We start from the raw sequence: 20,242 nt of genomic DNA, 5'->3' as shown, positions 1-20,242 counted from the left end.
TTGGTACAAGTGCCATCTATCGGGAAACCTGTTTCCATAGACATGAGATCACTAGACGGCTAATTCGAAGCACAAACATCGCTCGAGGTCTCAGCAGTTGTAATAGAATTAATGGCGGACAGAAGTGCATTGATTTCTGAAAGCGCCAAAGACTTGACCTATCAGTATCATCCTAATTTGCTCGTGGATTTGTTGCTGCTCCCAGAAGTTGAATCGGCTAATCCTTTTAGCGGTTCCCTGTGGATTGTGAGCAGAGGGGATTTGCTCCCTGTGAGCGCACAGGGATTAGACATCCACTCGGGATTTGATTGCTTAGTGTCCGTTTCAGGGTTTCTGGCAATGCCTTCTTATTAAAACAAAGCCTGTGCAGATTTTTCCTTCACACGCAACGTCATATTTGGTAGGTTTTCGCAAATGCGATATCACCGAAAAGTATTACTTGGAAAAATGTATATAATATGTGCAATGTCATGCTTTGAACACATTGGCCAGGTATTCAAAATCACGATAACGAGAACTTCGCATAAATTGCAAATTGTAACCTATTCGCGAATTTAAACACATTCTTATGCTTAAAAAACGGAAAAATATGCGAAAAATTTAACATTTCTTGTGTTTTAGGTTTAAAAAATGAAATGCAGCATATTTTAGGCCTGTATAACGCAAACATTTTCCAAAATTTGTATCCCAAAATAAACTATGGTGCGGGATATACATGGAATTCACGTATAAATGAATGTTTCCCACGAGTTTTCACCTTCTATCGGAAAGTTTTGCATCACCGAGCAAAGTGGAGTGGTTCTGGCAGGAGATCGATTGCGCACTTACCGCCATAAGGAAACCGTAACTTCGGTGGCGCAAGAAATGGAAAATAACTTCCTTGAAAATTGTTTCCAAATGATGAATCACCGATGAGACGTATGCCATTTGACTTATGAATTAAGAAACTAGTTTAAAAGCACAATGGTTGTATACTTTTAAGGATATTGGCAGAAATGGCGTGCTAAAATAAAAAAAAGCGAATTTGGGGGGAAATTCACTGAAACTAAAACTATCACGGGTCCAAGTGGTGGTTCTGGATTAGGTGAACAAAAACACACACTAAAATTTGTGAGTGTCTCTTCATCGTATCATCCCTCATCTTCTTCGTCGCGATTAGCCAAAGGTGTCAGTGAGAAAAGCTACGGCCGGCTAGTAAAACAAAGCACCTCAATTAATCAATCCATACCGAACGCCACTGACTCGCTAGCAGAAATCATAACCACCCACGCTAGGAATTGCCACAAAATCCGGATAACGGATATCTGGATTTCAAATTATCCGATATCCGTCTCGGATGCAACTGATAATCCGGATAGTACAGATTTGATGAAGGATTCGTAGGAAATCAGTACAGAGAAATACGAAAATGACAAATAAAACGATAAAACCGTCCGAATTATGCACACATTCGAATATCCTAACATTTCGGATAGTCTATCCTGTTATTTATCCGGATAGAAAATTATCCGATATCCGAATAAAATTTTGTCCGGATTTGGCCACCCCTACCATACATATGAACAAACATCTTCAGGAATTTCAAGTAGGAGATCCGAATGAAGTGGCCGGCTACTGTGCGCAAGCTATTAAACTATTTCTATTTTATCCCCTCTGTTAACATTTCGGTGACGTCCCGCCGCCCAATGTATACATTTCACTCCCCCCCGAAGACAGAAGCGGCCGAAAAACCATCTCCACTTGTCAACTCGTTGTGTATTTGTCTTCTGGGAAGCTAAGGGAAACACATTCCCACTCTCCTAGTCCGCGTGTTTGCTTGTGCAACGGAACATTTCAGTTTTAAAACTGTTCTGATGGAGTTTCTACGTCTGAAAGTGGATGGAATGATAGCCACGCTTTCTAACAGTTTACTCGTATCGGGTTGATTGGGATTATACATTCGTCTGCGGCGCAGATGAGCGGATTTCTTGCAAGGGCAGCCACTAAGTCCCGCTTCAGACGGAAGCATTTCCTTTTTAACAGTTTTGCTAGCATAAATGCTATGTAAATGCTCCCAAAAATCTTATAGCAGATAATACTTTACACGGAAGCATTTCATGTAACTTTTCGGCTAGCTTTTGCGATTACAATGTATAACATATACAGCATGAAAGGCAGGTCGAGTTACGCCATCTATGCTGAGTGCACGGTGTTCACAATTGAAACAACTAAAATATTATTCCATACGTGTACTGTAAACGTTATAAAGTATGTAATTAAGCAGTGCAATTGATTTGTACCTAATACCTTTTTTACAGGAAACGTTATTCCTCTCGGTTGAATAATTATTGGCTTTTAAAAATGTGAAGTGATACATTGTTTACATCTCACTCGGCCGCCATATCTGCACTCGTGACCTAGAGGTCGCTTCTGATTGGTTATGCTGAGAAAGAATGCCATAAGATTTTTCACTTTACACGGTAGCATTTTGATCATGGCATAAATGTTAAGGAAAATTCTGAGGCAAATGCTTTTGTCTAAAGCGGGAGAGGGATATCCTCCTTGAATAGTTTTAAAAAAATAGGAATAGATGGCAGCACAAGGTAAAAGAATATAAAATAAATTGTTGGAGGATAAATATCGATGTAGTGAGAGCAAAATTATGGTAAAAAGGTTTTGAAAAATTAAATCTATGTACGAAAGCATAGATATTACGTAGATGCAAAGGAAAATAGAAATGATTTTCATCAATCAGCAAGTTTATGCCTGTAGTCTATTAATAGGAATGCATAAAGAAGTATTCAATGAATTAATAATTTAGGTCTTCCACATGTATAGTTGAGCAATGTTGTAGCCTTTGTCTTAGTTGTTATCATTCCCCCCAAAAAGGGAATTTTGCATGACAAAATAAATGCATTGTAAAATATTTTAGCAATTTAAGCTGAGAGAGTGCTGTTATTTTGATATCATTATGCCTGTATGAAATAAGTACATACCTACCACTAAATGTATTTTTTAACAATACTTAGAGCAGGGGTTCCCAAACATTTTCGTTTCAGTGTGTTTCAAAATTTATCCTCGGCGCTCAATTCAGATTGTAGGCCTATCTAACACATGCAACAAATCTACAATTAAAACTAAGAATATACACAACTGTATACCCTCTTGGTGGCGTAGTTTTGCAGTAGACTCAATTCGGTAATAATAGGAACTTCACAGCATAATATCAAAGGAATATCTTCGAAAAACGTCTATGATTCGGTAGCTGATGATCAACTTTTACATTGAAAAAAAATATGGAATGTTTGGGGTGAATTTCCCTCTTCTGAGTTTCTGTAAAATGGAAAATTGAGAGTTTACTCTTTGTGGGGAAAGTTTATCGATTTGACGTTGAAACGTTCACTTATGCAAAGGTTTCGGCTACAGCTACAAGATGACGCCACATTAGCTTCTCATTGAAAATCCACTCAGAAGCCTTGATATTGGAAACAGGTTTTATATAGAATGTCAAAATTTATAAAATATGAAAAATCTAAAAACTTACTGTATTTCTAATTATGAGAACCATGATGGCTGAGTATAATGAAATAATAAATACACAAGTGCCGCTAAAATTTATTAAAAGAATATTTGTTTTAAAGACGAACATCGATGTAATGGAATTTCATTTAGTCTCATTAATAGCGAAATTTAGAGATTTTCATTCCTAAAAGGCAAAATATAATTTTACACAACAAGAAAACACAAATTTTAATTAATAATACACAAAATATTATAAATTATTGACAAATTAACATACAATGTAAGGAAATTCACAATAGCCAGTCCGCCATTTTGAAATCCGTTTTTGGGGGTTTTCCCATGGTTCGATTTTGTCTGATTTTGGATATGTTATTCAGCAATGATTCCTATGCTAGAAATTGTTTAAAAAGCTTCTCAAGCAATTTTGCCCAGGTTTGATGGAAAATTGCTTCAGTTTGCCTGGACCCTAACTACAGTGGCGTACGCAAGGGGGGGTTACCGGGTTTAACCCCCCCCCCCCTTGAGCTTTTGAAATATTATGGAAAATGTTGTAGAAAAAATTAAAAATGGCTAATTTATCACAGTCAAAGATCTGCGACAGTAATAATAATAATAATATTAATAATAATAATTTGAATTATTATTCCAATGCAGCATGGAGAAAAAACAACATTCCAAACACAATCTAAGCGGCCACAAAGTTCAATTTTGCAATTCTTTTGCAAAAAGTCGCGCAGTCTCTCGCGAGAATTGTGAAAATTCCTTGCTTCGTCGCAGTGTGCCGACGTTATTGCAAACGTTCTTCCCTGTACTGATTTCACATCCCCTTGTGAACTCTCAAGTGATGCTGAGTCTACATCCACATCATTAAATAATGTTGAAGAAGTGCTTTGTGAATCACCCAGAAGTGATAAATGTGTTGGAATGTCTATAAACTTACATTTGAACGAAAACATAGACTCAGTGGAATTTGGCAACATGTATTCTCGCGCCTCATTATCATCCTGGGTGAGTTCCATAGGTATTGTAAATTTCCCCGTGCATATAGCACCGTGCCATGAAGGCACATGTAGTGGTGTGCTGGGGCCCACACATTCTCGATCTCGGCCATTTTGCAGGGGATGTGATCAGCACCATGCTCCGGCAGCCTTTATCCCCCAGGGTTACTCTCAGGTAACCATTGATATGAGGCTGGGTGCGGAGACAAGGCTGGATAAATTCCAACCAATTCCTGGAATCGAACCCGGATCTCCCACGAGATTGTCAGACTAGAGCACCGCGGACCCTTGAATGAGTTTCATATTTTGATTATTTCAATAAATCCAATATATTTGCTTGTTTTTATGGATTTTCTTCACTTAGAATGTCTCACCTATCATATACAAATAACAGTTGACTATACAATTATTTCGTAACAAAGAAACAAAAAAAATGTAATTTTGTTCTATTGCTTTCATAAATATATTTATGAAGATCTCTACTACTTAATAATAGTAGTGATATAAGTAGTAAAAGCAGCTGCATTAGTAGTATTATTAGTAGTAATTAAACTAATTAATTAATTGTAAGTATTATTAATTAAATATTATTATTAAGTAATTAAAGTATAATAAAACGCTGGTAATGTGAATTAGTAGAAAGTTTTCGAAATAACCCCCCCTTGATGAAATCCTGCGTACACTACTAACTATACAACTCAATTGAAGAATTTACTTGTAGGTCTAATTTGAATTTTCTGCCCGTAATTTGATAATTTTGAAGCGTATTTTAAGTGCCTCAAGTCGTTTCTTTTCCTAGCGTAAAATCCATGTAGTAATGGCACAAGAATCGTTTCGTGCTTTCAAATAACTAAGGTTGCTATCTGTTAAGAGGGGTAGAGAAAACTGAAAGAAATTCAGGCATCAACCCCTTTTCTCAGGAACCAGCATTTTTTTTTTCAAATACGACGTGTGGCTAGAAAAAAAAAACGGATTGATGTTGCTGTCGACAAACGACAAGCGCGTCAAGGTCAAGCGGTGCATGAGTGTATAACGTGATATCCTGCCTATCGACTGTGTGATTTTCCAGGGTGCGCGGCGCTCAGTTCCACTGTAGCTTGTGACGAAGTGAACCGTACATCTGTGCTCCGTCGGAAAAGAAATTAAGTGTGAAAGTGGAACAGCGTATCAATCTGAAGTTTCTTATCAAACTCGGAAAATCCGCTACGGAAACTTATGGTTTGTTGAAGGAAGTGTACGGAGATGAGTGTTTATCACGCACGCAAGTGTTTGAGTGGTTTCAAAGGTTTAAAGAGGGACGAGAAGTGATCGCTGACGACTCGAATCCTGGACGGCCTTGCACGTCAAAAACGGAATCAAACATTGCAAATGTCGGTGAATTGATTCGAGAGGATCGTCCTTGAGTATTCGAGCTATTGCAAAACAACCAACATTATTACATTAAGGTGCTGACGACCCTTCGTGAGCGAGTAAGAAGACGTCGACCTGATTTGTGGAAAAGCAAATCATGGATTCTTCATCAGGACAATGCTCCTGTCCATAAGGCATTGTCAGTCAAGTCTTTTTTAGCCAAGCATGGGATCCCAGTGTTAGAACATCCACCCTATTCGCCGGATATCATTACGCGCGACTTTTTTTTATTCCCAAAGATCAAATCAGCACTGAAAGGAACCAGATTTACGACCGTAGAATCTGTGAAAACAAAAGCGACGGAAGTCATGTACATGGTTTCAGAAAATGATTTCCAGCACTGCTTCCACCAATGGAAGATTCGTATGGAGCGGTGTATCAATAGTGCAGGGGAGTTCTTTGAAGGGGATAATGTTCGTATTGTACAAAATAACCAATAAAAGATTTTGTAGCAACAGTCCGGTTTTTTTCTAGCCACACCTCGTATAGGTTAAGAAAGCCATGAAAACTATGAAATGTGATCTTAAAATATTTTATTTATTAATTAATACAAGATTGGATTAGAAGCTATTAATTCTTGTGCCGGGGTGTCCTTTCTAAAAAAAGGAACAACTGGTAACATATGGCCGACTCTAATCGCTGCAGATATTAAAATTTGTTGCTATAGCAACAGTGCAAACATTTATAATCGCATGTTTATTATTCTGATAGAATTTTTTTTAAAAAAAATACTACACGTCATTTAGAAAAAAATACCAATGAAAATTTCCGTAATCGAACTCGAAATATTATAAAATATATTTTATAACTGAATTAACAAATTCAGGCGCCCTGTTGTAATTTTCAAGCTCGCTTGTATTTTTCTACACCCTGCTTAATTATATTTATTGTGAGAGCTTTGATTTGTTGTTTCAAGTCCACTTTATGCGCAGATAGGCTAATCGGGAGTGGACCTACAGTTTGAAGTGCGATCCGAGCCACTATATGCCTCCACCGGGTATCGAACCCGGGACCCCTTGATTACAAGGCGACGACGTTATCACTACGCCGTCGGTAGGCTCTTAAGAATATTTTAGTCGCCCTTATTACGGGCCAAAAAGAGTAAATCGTTATCAATTTAATGCAAGAACTTCATGAGATGGGAAATATTTTGGGAAGTGTCTCAAGTTTCTATTAAGGGGGAGAGGGACAATTTTCCCCAGGTCCTTCTCTCTTCGGCAGCTGCCGATCACTGTTGCCAGCTTCGCTCTTTTGGAGCCAGATCAGGCTCTTTCATGCACTCGTTTCGCTGTGAACTATGGTGCCCGCCCCCTGCCCCACTATGATGCCATCACTGGTTCCGGCTTATATAGAAAACTTCTGTCATAAGTATACATTTTGCACGTGACGTGATATTGTTATATTGCCTACGTCGCTCTACCCCCTCTTACAACCCCAGCTACTTTTCTTTACAGCGCCTTGGCTCACGCGAAGAGGACGTAATATTGTTATCCGGGAATACTTTATTTTCGATTTCATACGACCATCGGTGGATTATTGAGATGGATGATGCCGCCGGATCTAGACGGTGAAAACTAAGAATAAATTGCCATCACTTTAAAGCTAACGGTAATAACAGCGCCCCCTCATCCACACCCGCACTCATTTGACATCTAAAATTACCCCAGGAGGCACTTTATCCAGTTTCGTAAATCTAGCTCCTTGAAAGTTTTTACTCCTTTACGGTTAAATTTAGCTCTTTTATGTGCATCAGGTTTGGAAACACTGCCAGGATGGCCGTAGGAGTCAAGGAGAAATACATTGCTCTTCATTCATTCATTCATTCATTGTTTTCTGCCTAATTGGCAGGTTTTTCACTGCAATCTCCAGCTTTCCCTGTTCTCTGCCTTACGCTTCGTAATAGCATACGACCCAGTTAATTTAATATCATCCATAAGCTGATATCTCTTTCTTCCACGGACTTTTCTTCCTTCAACCATTCCCTCCAAGGCATCTCTTAGCAGGCAGTTTCTTCTTAGACAGTGTCCTAACCAGTTTCTTTTCCTCTTCTTGATGGTCTCCAGTATAGATCTTTTTTCACCAACTCTTTTCAGTACGGCTTCGTTTCTTACCTTGTCTGTCCATTTTACACGCTCCATTTTTCGCCATGTCCACATTTCAAAAGCTTCGAGTCGTTTCTCTTCATTTCTTCTCAACGTCCAGGTTTCTGCACCATATAGTGCTACACTCCACACAAAACATTTCACTAATCTCTTCCTTAGATCTATGTCCATGGGTCCACAAAAAACATTTTTTCTTCTATTGAAAGCTTCTTTTGCTATTGCGATTCTCATTTTCACTTCTTGGTTGCAGCTCATGTCACTGCTTATAGTGCATCCGAGGTACTTGAAGCTATCCACTTGCTGGATTCTTTCACTGTTTGCTCTTACATTAATATTCCTTGGTTTCCGTCCTATAACCATTGCCTTTGTCTTCTTTACATTAATCTTCATCCCATACTGCTCACATCTGCTGTTTAACTCTTCTAACATACTATTTATGGTTATTTCATCCTCAGCGAATAATGCCATGTCATCAGCAAATCTTATGCAGTTTATTCTTCTTCCTCCTAATTTGACACCTCCTGTGCCCTGGAAACAAGTTTTCACTATATCTTCTAAATAAATATTAAACAAAGTAGGCGATAGGCAGCATCCTTGTCGTACTCCTCTTCCAATTTCACAGCCTTCTGTCATTTCGTCTCCTGTTCTCACTTTAACTCGTTGATTCATGTATAAGTTGCTTAGAAGTCTTCTCTCTTTCCAATCTTATTATTTTATTTGTTCTCTTGGGAATATCAAACTTCCGATGGCATAGAAAAATACGGAAAAAGGACAGACTGAAGTAGTAATTGACAGGCGGAATGGTCGAAACTTCCATTTGATTAGCCGTAACTTTAAGTTGAAGTTGATTTCCCATAAGGAATGCATGGGTTTCTGAAAATTCTTATTTATCATATTTTTCAAACATCGTATCTAGCTTAATAGTCAAATTTAAAAAAAATAAAACACTTTCACTTGCAACATGTGCAGAAATTCATACTCTATTGAACACCAACTTTATCCCTCAGTAGCATTGCCTATTCGGACGATATTGAAATAAATGCACAACTGGTGCGAAATTGTCACTCTTCCCCTTAATAATAATAATAAATGTTATTAAGATTAATTGCACAATTATTAATAATACTTTTATTATACAAAATAAAATTGTAGTATATTATTATTGATATTGCATGAAGGGTTGAAAAGATGGCGCAGGAATAAAAACTCTTTCATTACAAAGTTTATATATACGTCAACCACTAAAATTTACATAAGCAGAGTTATCACGTGAGGAAGTATTTGTGAAATAAACTGAACATGGAATATTAACAGAATAATAAAAGCTTGTTAGTTTGAGCGATTGAAATCAAGTTCTCGATTATTTTTTATTTTCTTTTTGCACATTATGATTATTATCCTTTTATCAGAGAATGCAATAGTGATTCGTCTAAAACTTTTTTATTTATTTGATGCACGTTCAGTAAAACAACCAGTAACGGGAGATTTACAATGCGAGAAATCTTGCACGTTCTTCGCGGCGCGGTATCACTACAGTAAATGTAATGAAATGCATAATATTAAACAAGTTACATTTTATATAACATACAGATCGCAATATAGAATAAAAATTTACAAATTTTCTGTGTTTCTTAGTCCCAACCCATCAGGGTGCTAAATCGTTGAAAACTGGTGGGGGGGGGATGGCGGATAGAAAGTTCTTAATCTTCAAACCCCCTTCCCCTCACAAACATGTGTAAATTATACTATATACATATTTGTAATGTTATTAAAAGTAAAAACAAATTACTCAATTGAAAATATATTATTATTAATTACATAAAGGAAATTAATTTGTTACTTTTATACATACCAGATATTGCAAAGCAGCTAACTAATTCCTTTACTAACCGGTTAAAGATGTTAATAAATTATGAAATAGTTGAAGTGGTTTTATTATGTGTAAGTTTTTGTTTAGTTTGTGCTTTATGTTAATATAAATCTATTAGATTTCATAGTTATTATTGTTTTACTTTTATTGTGCGTATTGATGTAGATTTGTTAACAATCTCTTGAGAGAGAAAGCATTCGATACTCACAACTACATCAATTTGTGTGTGTTTCCAATATTAATCTTAGTAAAGTATATTTGAAATTAAAAGTAATTGGTTATCTTTTGTGTGTTATAACAAAAACTCTCCGCCCCGGAAATGTTTGGTGGGGGGGGATTTTTGATGCCAAGATTGTTGGTGGTGGGGGAAAATCCCCCGTCCCCCCAGTATTTCGCACCCTGGAACCCATAGCTATATATTGTCCACTGCTGCTCCAGCAAGATATGACGTCACTTCCGCCCGAACGTGCAAGATCTTGCAGTCGACTTGTAGTCTTGTATATGCATTCGGAGAACTAAATGCATCATACTGATTGATGCACCAGAATGCATCGATTGATGCACTAAAGTGTGTGTGTTTTATGGCTTCTTCAAAGAATCAGATTCACATCTGATGCATTTGGGTGCATTTTTGTATGTCGTGAAAGAAACACCACAGTGCATCATTTGATTCAAGATGCACTTCAATGCATCACTTGATGCGTTTTGATGCACTTAAACGTTTCGTCTAAGCTACATAATCTCTGTAGCTCAGACCAAACGTTTAGGTGCATCATTGAAAGAGATGCAGGGAGGTGCATCAAGGAACATCAACTTATGCATTGAAGTGCATCTCAACTGAAGGCAATCCTCACTTGAATCAAATGATGCAGTTTGGTGTTTGTTTCACGACATACAAAAATGCATCAAATGTGAATCTGATTCTTTGAAGAAGCCATAAAACACACTTTAGTGCATCAATCGATGCATTCTGGTGCATCAATCGATATGATACATTTAGTTTTCTGTGCGTGGCTCGCCGAACTTGGAATATTTTGAAATTTCGCGATTTTGGTTGTTAATTAAATATACGGGAGAAATACAGTGACTTCGTTTTGGCTTGGGGCCGAGATAGCGCGTGAACAACTTTGAACAACTCTTATAACACGGGTTATCACTCGATATGCAATATAGATATAATTGTCTGCATGCTATAGATGTGTGCGTGAATAAGCGAGACGTTGGGGGACGAAAATGCCGGCATCTTCGACATGTCACGCGTTATCTCGGCCCAGAGACAAAACGTACGAACTGTAAAATGTCAGTACTGGAGCCGGGAGGATAAAAAAGAAATAGCTCTTATACGGGAGTTTGAGACGAGCCCAATCCCATCAAATAATTTAATATCTTTAGTGTATTTGTATCTTCTTTTTCTATCGAAAGACTGTTGTAATATGAAACGCAATTATGGGCTGAAACTGCCAATTGAGCACTATGTACATTTTCTTCTTCTTTTATTCCATTACTAGCTGTTTACCCGGCGTTGCCAGGGTATTTATTTATCCAAATCTTGTATTAGAGAGGAAAATAATAAATTCTAACTATAGTGTAAAATGTAACTAATTTTAAATGTGATCGTGAATGTTACCAATTAGCTTGCCGACTCCGAAAACTATGGATTCGACACTAATCTAGGTCATTTCTGGCATTTTATTTTTCACCCCCTCTCACCCTCCATGCCGATAGATGATGAAGTTGAACCGCATTGGGAGTGTCACGAAAACTATGGATTCCATTCGCAACACAGCCTGAATGTTAGACAACCCGAGAGACACTATCGTTGTGCGGATTGCATAGAGTCACGGATGTCTGTTTGTGCGAAATTTAATATCGGTGGTTCTCTTATTTTTACATGTCACCCCTTCCCACCAGTGGCGTAGCATGGGCATTTCGGGTGGGAACGCCAAGTCCGAAGGAAGGGTCGGCCCTTTTTTGCTTAATAATTTACTTATGGAATTAGTAGTCACAGGTATTTTATTTGCCTGAAGTCAGCTGGGTTTCCAATAAAATATCATCCATGCATGTTTTAGCTAGAAAATTAGGTGCCTCACTATGCCACAAATGTTTTGAACTCTGGTGTTTTATACCATTTTTATACCTTTCTGCATAACGCAAGTCATTAAAAAATATACCTGAATCAAAGCGCCTCTGAACAACAGTAGACGTCATTGTTGTGGAGGATCCAACTACTGATTGATTTGGTTTATTTTACTTCGCTTTTATGCCACTTTTGGTTATCGTGGATATGAATATGAGTGACGATATTGATGAAGGGATACTTACAAAGAACACCGTGCTCATGCCGGGATTCGAACCAGGGACCTGTGTTGTTTTGGCGCGATGTGCAAAACACTCTGACACGGAGGTAGGTGGATGATCCAACTGTCGTCTACTGACGTAACAGTGCCGATTAGTAATTCAGACCACTGTTTATTGCATCTTGAGAATGCTCAAAAACATTTTAAAATAATTTTGTCCAGAGACCATTCGATGTTAAGAGTTTTCAAATGAATGCTAAACATTTCCATTGACACAATATTAAGCAGTTAAATACTAACGAAAAATAATAATAATAAAAATATAATAGTTTTGCGGGTTACGTGGTAGAGCAGCCACAGTCTGAACTTATACCACGAGGACTTCACCAACTTATTTGACAAAAACTGTGTAGATTTTAATGCACATCGTTGTTCGTGCGATTAATTATACAATGCAGTGGCCATTAAGAAATGGTATATTTCAGTTTGGTAAAGTTACGTCAGTCAATATTGCGTGTTGTAGCATCACACAGCACGAGCGCGAAGAAACGAGTAGGAATTCTGTCGTCTGCGACGAAAGGAAGGAAGGGTCACATGAACCAATCACGTAGCTCTCTGCTCCGTACGCCAGCGTCCAAGAGAGCACTGAGCGCCTGCTGTAGAGATCCAAGCTTTTTTCCCTCCAGGGCAGCAACTTCCAGCAAGGAATATAGAGTCCTTTACGCCAAACCCGCTCGGCGTCCGGTCAGGAAAGGCATTGAAAAAAAAATGCTAGAACAAGTGTTGTTAGTGGAGCGTTGCAAGCGGATCACGAAAAATAGCTATTATAATGCCATGAAGGTCAAACATATATGAATTTGTCACGTTTTTCTTTATATTTACAGCATTTACGCATTTTTGAAATTTTAAATCAGGGAACGCCGGGCGTACTATAACGCTACGCCACTGCTTCCCACCCCACCCATAGGGGTGCCAGGGGTGTCTTACCCCCACAGTATTTCTTTCCAGGTTGCGAGTGATACGCGTACCAAGTTTGGTTGAAATCGCTCCAGGCATTCCAGAGTTATTGCTGAACAAACACACACATATAGATAATTCTTCTTGATTTAACATATGAAGTTCTATATGTGTAACATTGTATAAAAATGTAACCATGAAGCTTAAAGAAAGTGTTTTGCAGTTTTGTAGAAGAATTATTTTATTTAACTATAAGATTATAATACTGAACTAAGTGTTGGTTATAGGGATGTATCTTCTGATCAGTTAGATATTTGAATACTAATCCTAGTATTCTGCGTTAGGAGTGGAAAAGTTTGTATTACATATTTTGTTCATTTTTATATTGCTTAGTTCAGTGACTTTAGAAATCTTAATTATAAATCGCTTGATGAGATTTTAATAAGTTATGTCTCAAGTTCCCGGGAAATGCGGGAGAGTTGGTCATCCTATACCCTGTCTCAGTTATGTCTGGAGCAAGGTTGTGCATAGCGTCAGAGAAGAGGGGGCAGTCGCTTTCCCCCATCCACGCAATTTTGTTCGTCTCACGTGTTCATTGGTGGAGCCGTCTCGCGTCACTACTTGCTCAGAGACTTTATTTCGTTTGCCTGCTCCACAGCTAGCTGGGACGGAGTGTAGTGCACGACGTGGAAGAGAGGTTGTAATTTGGGTGTTTACAGGATCCATAGACAATAACTTGTTAAGGATATAAACTAAATAAACAACACGAAGTAGAGAAAACTGGAGAACGATAAAATTCTGAGGAAAAGACGTCGTGGTTCAAGGCATCAGGACAGAAACCCCCCGAAATGTGTGTTGGTGGAGGTTTGCCCCCATTTTTTTTTTACGGGAACGAGAAAGCCACCTCTTGAACATACGTGCCCTTGGCACAAGGGGAACGATATTTTCACCTAACAGCTAGTTATGAGTTATGCATTATAATATAGTCATCGATTTCCCAATGGAATTTTTCGGTATTCAAAATGGAACACTTACCAAATTAATTTAAAGATGTTGGCCTCAGGAAACTACAAGATTTCATTAAATCCAAAGGTGTATAACTAATTTAACAAGCCATGCTTTAGACATAATCGAACCATTACTCTTTATTATTATTATTCCATAATTTATTATTATTATATAATTTCATGGTAGCCTTTTTCGAGTCTCTCAAGCTCGAGCGTATTCAATGGAATATCATTTTAATGTGACAATACTTAATTAATTAATACTCGCAGTTTCAGCCCACAATCATGCGTTTCATTTTTATGTCACTGCGCATTGGTAAGATATACTGAACTACATTTTAACATGGAGATTATGACTAAATTTACTAAAGTTTCAATTTCACTGTGTCTTTCCCTTCACGATTAATATTTGACGGCCCACTACCGCAGACAAATTACGGTTTACGTGCACTATTGGGTTTCGTATACCGTCGTTTTGCTTGTTCGAGCGTTATTCGCTCGAGCGAAGAATCTCTCGATTCCGTACGCTCGAACGAAATGCTTTTCCTGCAGAACACTATAGTAGCTACATATTAATCAATGTGTAGCATTATTTTAAAAAAGTATTTACGAGTAAAGTTGTTTGGTTCCAGGCATGACCAGCAACCCAAAGATAGTAACACTTTAATAGTTATAGACAGTCAATAGCAATAGTAATAACTATTGGTTGATGTTAATGATTATATATGTAAAAGCGTTAAAATTTCTGAATGTCAGTTTCTGAGACTAATAAGTTATTGTCATTTACATTATATTTATTCGTAAGATTCTGAAACATGCTTCGGTAGGCCCGTAGCTAGAATTGATCTCCAAGGGGTGCTTTGTAAACAAAGTCCATTTTCCAAAAGTTTAACAGTGTTAAATGAAGGTAAATTATGTGCGTGTGTGTGTGTGGGGGGGGGGTCATTAAGTTACATAAAATTTAGAAATATACAAAAACTTTGCTTGAAGCATTAATTGACTGCTATTGAAATCATCCCTTACCACACACTCCATACTACTTTTGATTATACAGATATTTATAATCACACAAAAAAATGTACAATATTCAATCATAGTGCCTACTGTACATTCCACACCTCGCCGAAGCAATGAAACTCCCCTTCGTTCCCAAAACTTGGGGTCTGTTGCCCTATGACGCAGATGCGGAGGGAAGTTGCTTGATGACATCAAAGTCACAGATTTTTGACTAAAAGGAAGGTCGCAACAGGAGTAGCGAAGGTACAGATAAATGTGAATTTATACTTCACCAAAGTTTTGAGCAAAATACGGTAGGTGCTGTCTACATTTTCACTCTTCACTGCAAACAAATTATATGCCCGGCCCTGTGGCCGAGTGGTTAGCACATCGTGCTGCGACGCCAAGGGTCCCGGGTTCGAATCCCGGTCGGGCTTGGTTGTTTGTGAATGTCCATTCATCAATTTCATCATTTCATCACTCATCCCCATCTTCGCAAATTAGCCAAGAGGCACAAAATGCGAAGTAAAATAAACTCAATCAATCAATCAATCGCAAACAAATTATACAAAATAGTTTTACCTAATGTCAAGGAAGCTGACGGCAGTGCCAGGGGGGCTGAAGGCAGTTCCAGGGGGGCTTCAGTTATGAAGAAAATAACATTATTGTAATTGAAGGCTATGTGACTATCCATTATGAAAAAACCATAACAAAACTCTTCCAATGCAATTCAATGAATAATTGTTTATTTGAGTATGTAATTAATACAAAATGTTTACTAAACCAATTCGAATGGTTTGGGCCGCTTCCCTCTACATACGATCGTGGTGGTATTGGTCAGGCACGTAGCCAGGGGGAGGGCTAAGGAGGGCTGAAGCTCCCCCCGAAATCCTACAAATATCTAATTCCGTAGCAGGATTAAACGTTAGATCGAAAAACAGTTTAGTGTATAACAGAGATCCAAGTTATATTTTTATTTTCTACAGTTTAATCCAAAGAATAAATGGGTTCACACAATATCAACTTTATGAGTAAAGTTTGCCTTTTTAAAGCCTTTTTTTAACGGAATATGTAAAAGTTAATAGCAAAATACAATTACTATGAATTTCAGTACGCTAACTGTACAAAATGTAAGAAAAATAATGAACAACAGTGTTGTTTATTCACTCATACGGTGGATCGAGTACCAAAGTCTTTGCATTTATATAATAATAATAATAATATTTATAATAACTTTGGAATTAAAATTGGTTTATTTTTAATAACTTATGATAATTGTTATTGTAAAATGACAACTATAACCGTGGTAATTATTATTGTAATTATTATTTCTACTAATCAAGTTTTATCAGTGGCCTGCAGCCATATCTGGCGACGCGTGTGCTGGCAAGAGCAAGATCCTGGCTACGGGTCTGCCACTAGCGACAAACATTGCTTCCAAAATTGGAAAAGGAAATAAAATTAGAGAATAGAAATTTGACCTACCTGGGCCGCCATTACCCGCTGCCTCTCCGCTATAAGATTGCACTTGGCGCACACGCAGTCCTTGAACCGACAGTGTCTCTTGTGGCCCTTCAGCCACGAGATCATCCCGTGGTTCCGGCATCTGGCGCACTTGGGTCTCCTGGCACCCTTCTCCGTCGTGGGATACGAAACCTGGAGCGTCGGGTTCATCCGAAACTGCACCGCCACCAACTAGCGAACCAACCCACCACCACTTGCTATACGGCGTGTCCCTTACCCTTCTGTCGACAATGTGTCTCCACGCTGTACCCTCAACGAGCAACTTGCAACCTCTGTCTCCGTGTGACGGGCGGGTGGGAGGACGGGCAAAGTTTCAACTTCTTCGGATGGTCCGCTAGTGTTGCCAACCACGTGCTTTTGCCTCCAGTTCTGGCGCCGAATTGCGCAGAGGAAAGTAAACTTAATAGGATTTATTTTATACACTTCACATGCATAAACGGTTGGTTTCTTGGTTGATATAAAGTTATAATGAAATGCAGTTTTTGTGCAATTTTCATTTTTTTTGCATTCTCCGTTTCACTTCCCCATTTAACTTTGAATTTTAGAAGACTACGTCTATTTTCTATTTTTGTATTATTTCTATTCCGTTCTTTATATTTTTTTGCTTTTGCGTTGTTTATATTTTTCTTACTTTTGCGTTGTTTATATTTTTCTTACTTTTGCGTTTTCTATTTTTCTTACTTTTGCGGTTTCTAATTTTTGCTTTTCCGTTTCTATTTTTAGTTTTTCCGTTGTTTCTATTTTTGCTTTGCATTGTTTCTATTTTTTTGTTTTGCATTGTTTCTATTTTGCTTTTGCATTGTTTCTATTTTGCTTTTGCGTTGTTTCTATTTTGCTTTTGCGTTGTTTCAATTTCTTACTTTTGCGTTGTTTCTATTTTCTTACTTTTGCGTTGTTTTTAGTATTTTTGTGCTGTTGCGTTGTTTCTATTTTTTTTACTTTTACGTTTCTATTTTTTATTTTATGTTCCTATTTTTTATTTTTCGTTTCTATTTTTACTTTTAGGTTTCTATTTTTTACTTTTACGTTTCTATTTTTCTACTCTTACGTTTCTATTTTTTCTACTTTTAAGTTTCTATTTTTACTTTTGCGTCGTTTCTATTTTTTTACTTTTGCGTTGTTTCTATTTTTGTGCTTTTGCGGTGTATGTACTATTTTATTTCACTTCTTCTATTGTCAATGTCAAGTCTGGTGTAAATATAATTTATTGTAAAACAATACACTACGAACGTAATACACTATTCTATTTTTATGCTTTTGCGTTGTTTCTATTTTATTTCACGTTTATAGTGTGTTACTTTACAATAAATTCTGCCTCGCTCAGCATTTTTAGTGTTTTATTAAACATGGAAACAAGGCTTAATAGTTTTAAATGTATTTCATTGGATGACGCGAAGTCAGCTAATCTGCCTCAGTTTCCCTTACTTCAAGTGCTCAAAAACACAACGGTTCTCTATTGACCCAATTGACTCCACACCAGGAATCGAACCCGGGACTACTCGCACACGAGAAAGCGAACCAACCGGAGAACGAAATTTCAGTTAAAATAACCATGATTAAATATTTGCAATTTCTAAGGAGATAATTCTGTCAAGTTGCGCATAGAAATAACTTCGTTCGTCTGGGTTCTGCTTCTTCTCTTGCACTTCTTTTCTTCTCCTATTTCTTTCCTTCCTCTTTCTCCTTTTTCCGTTCTTTTTATCTCCTTTTCTACACTTCCAGTTTTCATTCTCCGTTTGTCTCTTTTCATTATCTGATCTCTGCTTCTCCTATTTTTCTCTCTATTTCTCTTTGCGTTCCTATTTTTTCTTTCTACTGATCTCTATCTTCTAGCATTATATCTCTCACTTTTTCTGTCTCTTTCTCTGTGCATTTCTTTCTCTTTATTTCATCTTTCTTTATTTTCATCTTATCTTTTCTCTTTTTAATTCTCTTTTTATTTCTTCTCTCTCTTTCTTTACTTTTTATTTTTCTCTCTTTATTTAGTCTATTTTCTCTTTATTTCTTCTCTATCTATCTTTACTCTATTTTTGTCTCTTTATTTCTTCTCTCTCTTTCTTTACTTTTTATTTTTCTCTTTATTTACTCTTTTTTCTATCTTTATTTCTTCTCTCTTTATTTACTCTATTTTTATATTTATTTCTTCTCTCTTTCATTACTCTTTTTCTTTCTCTATATTTCTTCTCTATCTTTCTTTACTTTATTTTTCTATCTTTATTTACTCTTTTTTTCTATCTTTATTTCTTCTCTCTTTATTTACTCTATTTTTCTCTCTTTATTTACTCTATTTCTCTCTCTTTATTTACTTTATTTCTTCTATCTTTATTTACTCTATTTTTCTCTTTATTTCTTCTCTTTATTTACTCTATTTTTCTATCTTTATTTCTTCCCTCTTTATTTACGCTATTTTTCTCTTTACTCTTTATCTCTTTATTTACTATATTTTTCTCTATTTCTTCTCTCTTTTCTTTACTCTATTTTTCTCTTTATTCTTTATCTCTTTATTTATTCCATTTTTCTCTTTATTTCTTCTCTCTTTATTTACTCTATTTTCTCTCTTTACTTACTCTATTTTTCTATCTTTATTTCTTCTCTCTCTTTATTTACTCTATTTTCTCCTTATTTCTTCTCTCTTTATTTACTATATTTTCCCCTTTATTCTCTTTATTTACTCTATTTTTCTATCTTTATATGTTTTCTGTTTATTTCTTCTCTCTTTATTTACTCTATTTTCTCTTTATTTCTCTCTCTTTATTTACTATATTTTAACTTTTATTTATTCCTCTTTATTTACTATATTTTTCTCTTTCTTCTCTCCTTATTTGCTCTTTATCTTTTCTTCTTTACGTCTGCCTCTATTGATTTTTATATCTATCTTTCTCTCCCCCTTTATATCGTTCTCTTTCTCCATTTCTCTCTTAATTTCTGTCTCTCTGTCTCAAAGCTCTCTCTTTATTCCATGTCTCTCTCTCTCTCTTACCCTCTCTTTCTTTTCTTTCTCCCTTTCTCTGTATTTCTCTCTCTGTGTGTGTGCCTGTGATTCTTGCTTTACTACAACTAACTTTGAACATTTCTCATGCATGCTATTTTTGTGGGTATAAGGGTGAGCCAGAGGGGGCCCAGGCAAAATAACACAGCCCGACTGAAATTGAATTTACTTGCGCATAGATGGCCATCAATAGAAAATAAATCCTTTATATCCTTACACGCAACTTTTACACTTTTATATGATGATGGAAGGTAGACGTTTACAATATTAGACCGTTGAAACTGAACAGCTTGTTTGTTAGACAAGAACGACAATCAACCTTTCTTATGTAAATTTTGAAAATTCATCAAACATAAAGGTAGCTAATTAACATAAATTTCAGTTTCGTGTGTGTGTATATACTGTATATATATTATTAACTGAAATTACATTGATTTGAATTATGTCATGCTTTAAAAGCTGTTATGGGCATTTTTATGTCAATTGGATAGCTGTGGAAATTGACTGTCTTAGGGAACTGTCAAACCAGAGCGACAGGCGACATGATGCAAGGTATTGAGAAAACGACACGCAAGCGACAAGGGACAAGGG

At 36.8% G+C, this 20,242-nt stretch overlaps 1 protein-coding gene across 1 annotated transcript in view; it reads right to left on the bottom strand.

Moving 5' to 3' along the window:
• The window catches only part of LOC145979366 (doublesex- and mab-3-related transcription factor A2-like), a 43,835-nt gene extending 24,091 nt beyond the window's left edge, over positions 1-19,744 (bottom strand). The window contains exons 1-2 of the mRNA XM_083112231.1: positions 19,643-19,744; positions 16,624-16,770 (exon numbers count right to left, since the gene is read on the bottom strand). Of these exons, the coding sequence (XP_082968357.1) occupies positions 16,624-16,770; positions 19,643-19,744 (249 nt within the window). The remainder of the gene's footprint in view (positions 1-16,623; positions 16,771-19,642) is intronic.
• Positions 19,745-20,242: the final 498 nt, after the last annotated feature.

This window comes from Lepisma saccharinum, chromosome 26, assembly GCF_977018435.1.
Source record: "Lepisma saccharinum chromosome 26, izLepSacc3.1, whole genome shotgun sequence".
Classification (NCBI taxonomy): domain Eukaryota; kingdom Metazoa; phylum Arthropoda; class Insecta; order Zygentoma; family Lepismatidae; genus Lepisma; species Lepisma saccharinum.
The sequence above is the reverse complement of the archived record's forward strand: the minus strand, read 5'-3'. Positions and strand labels throughout refer to the sequence as shown.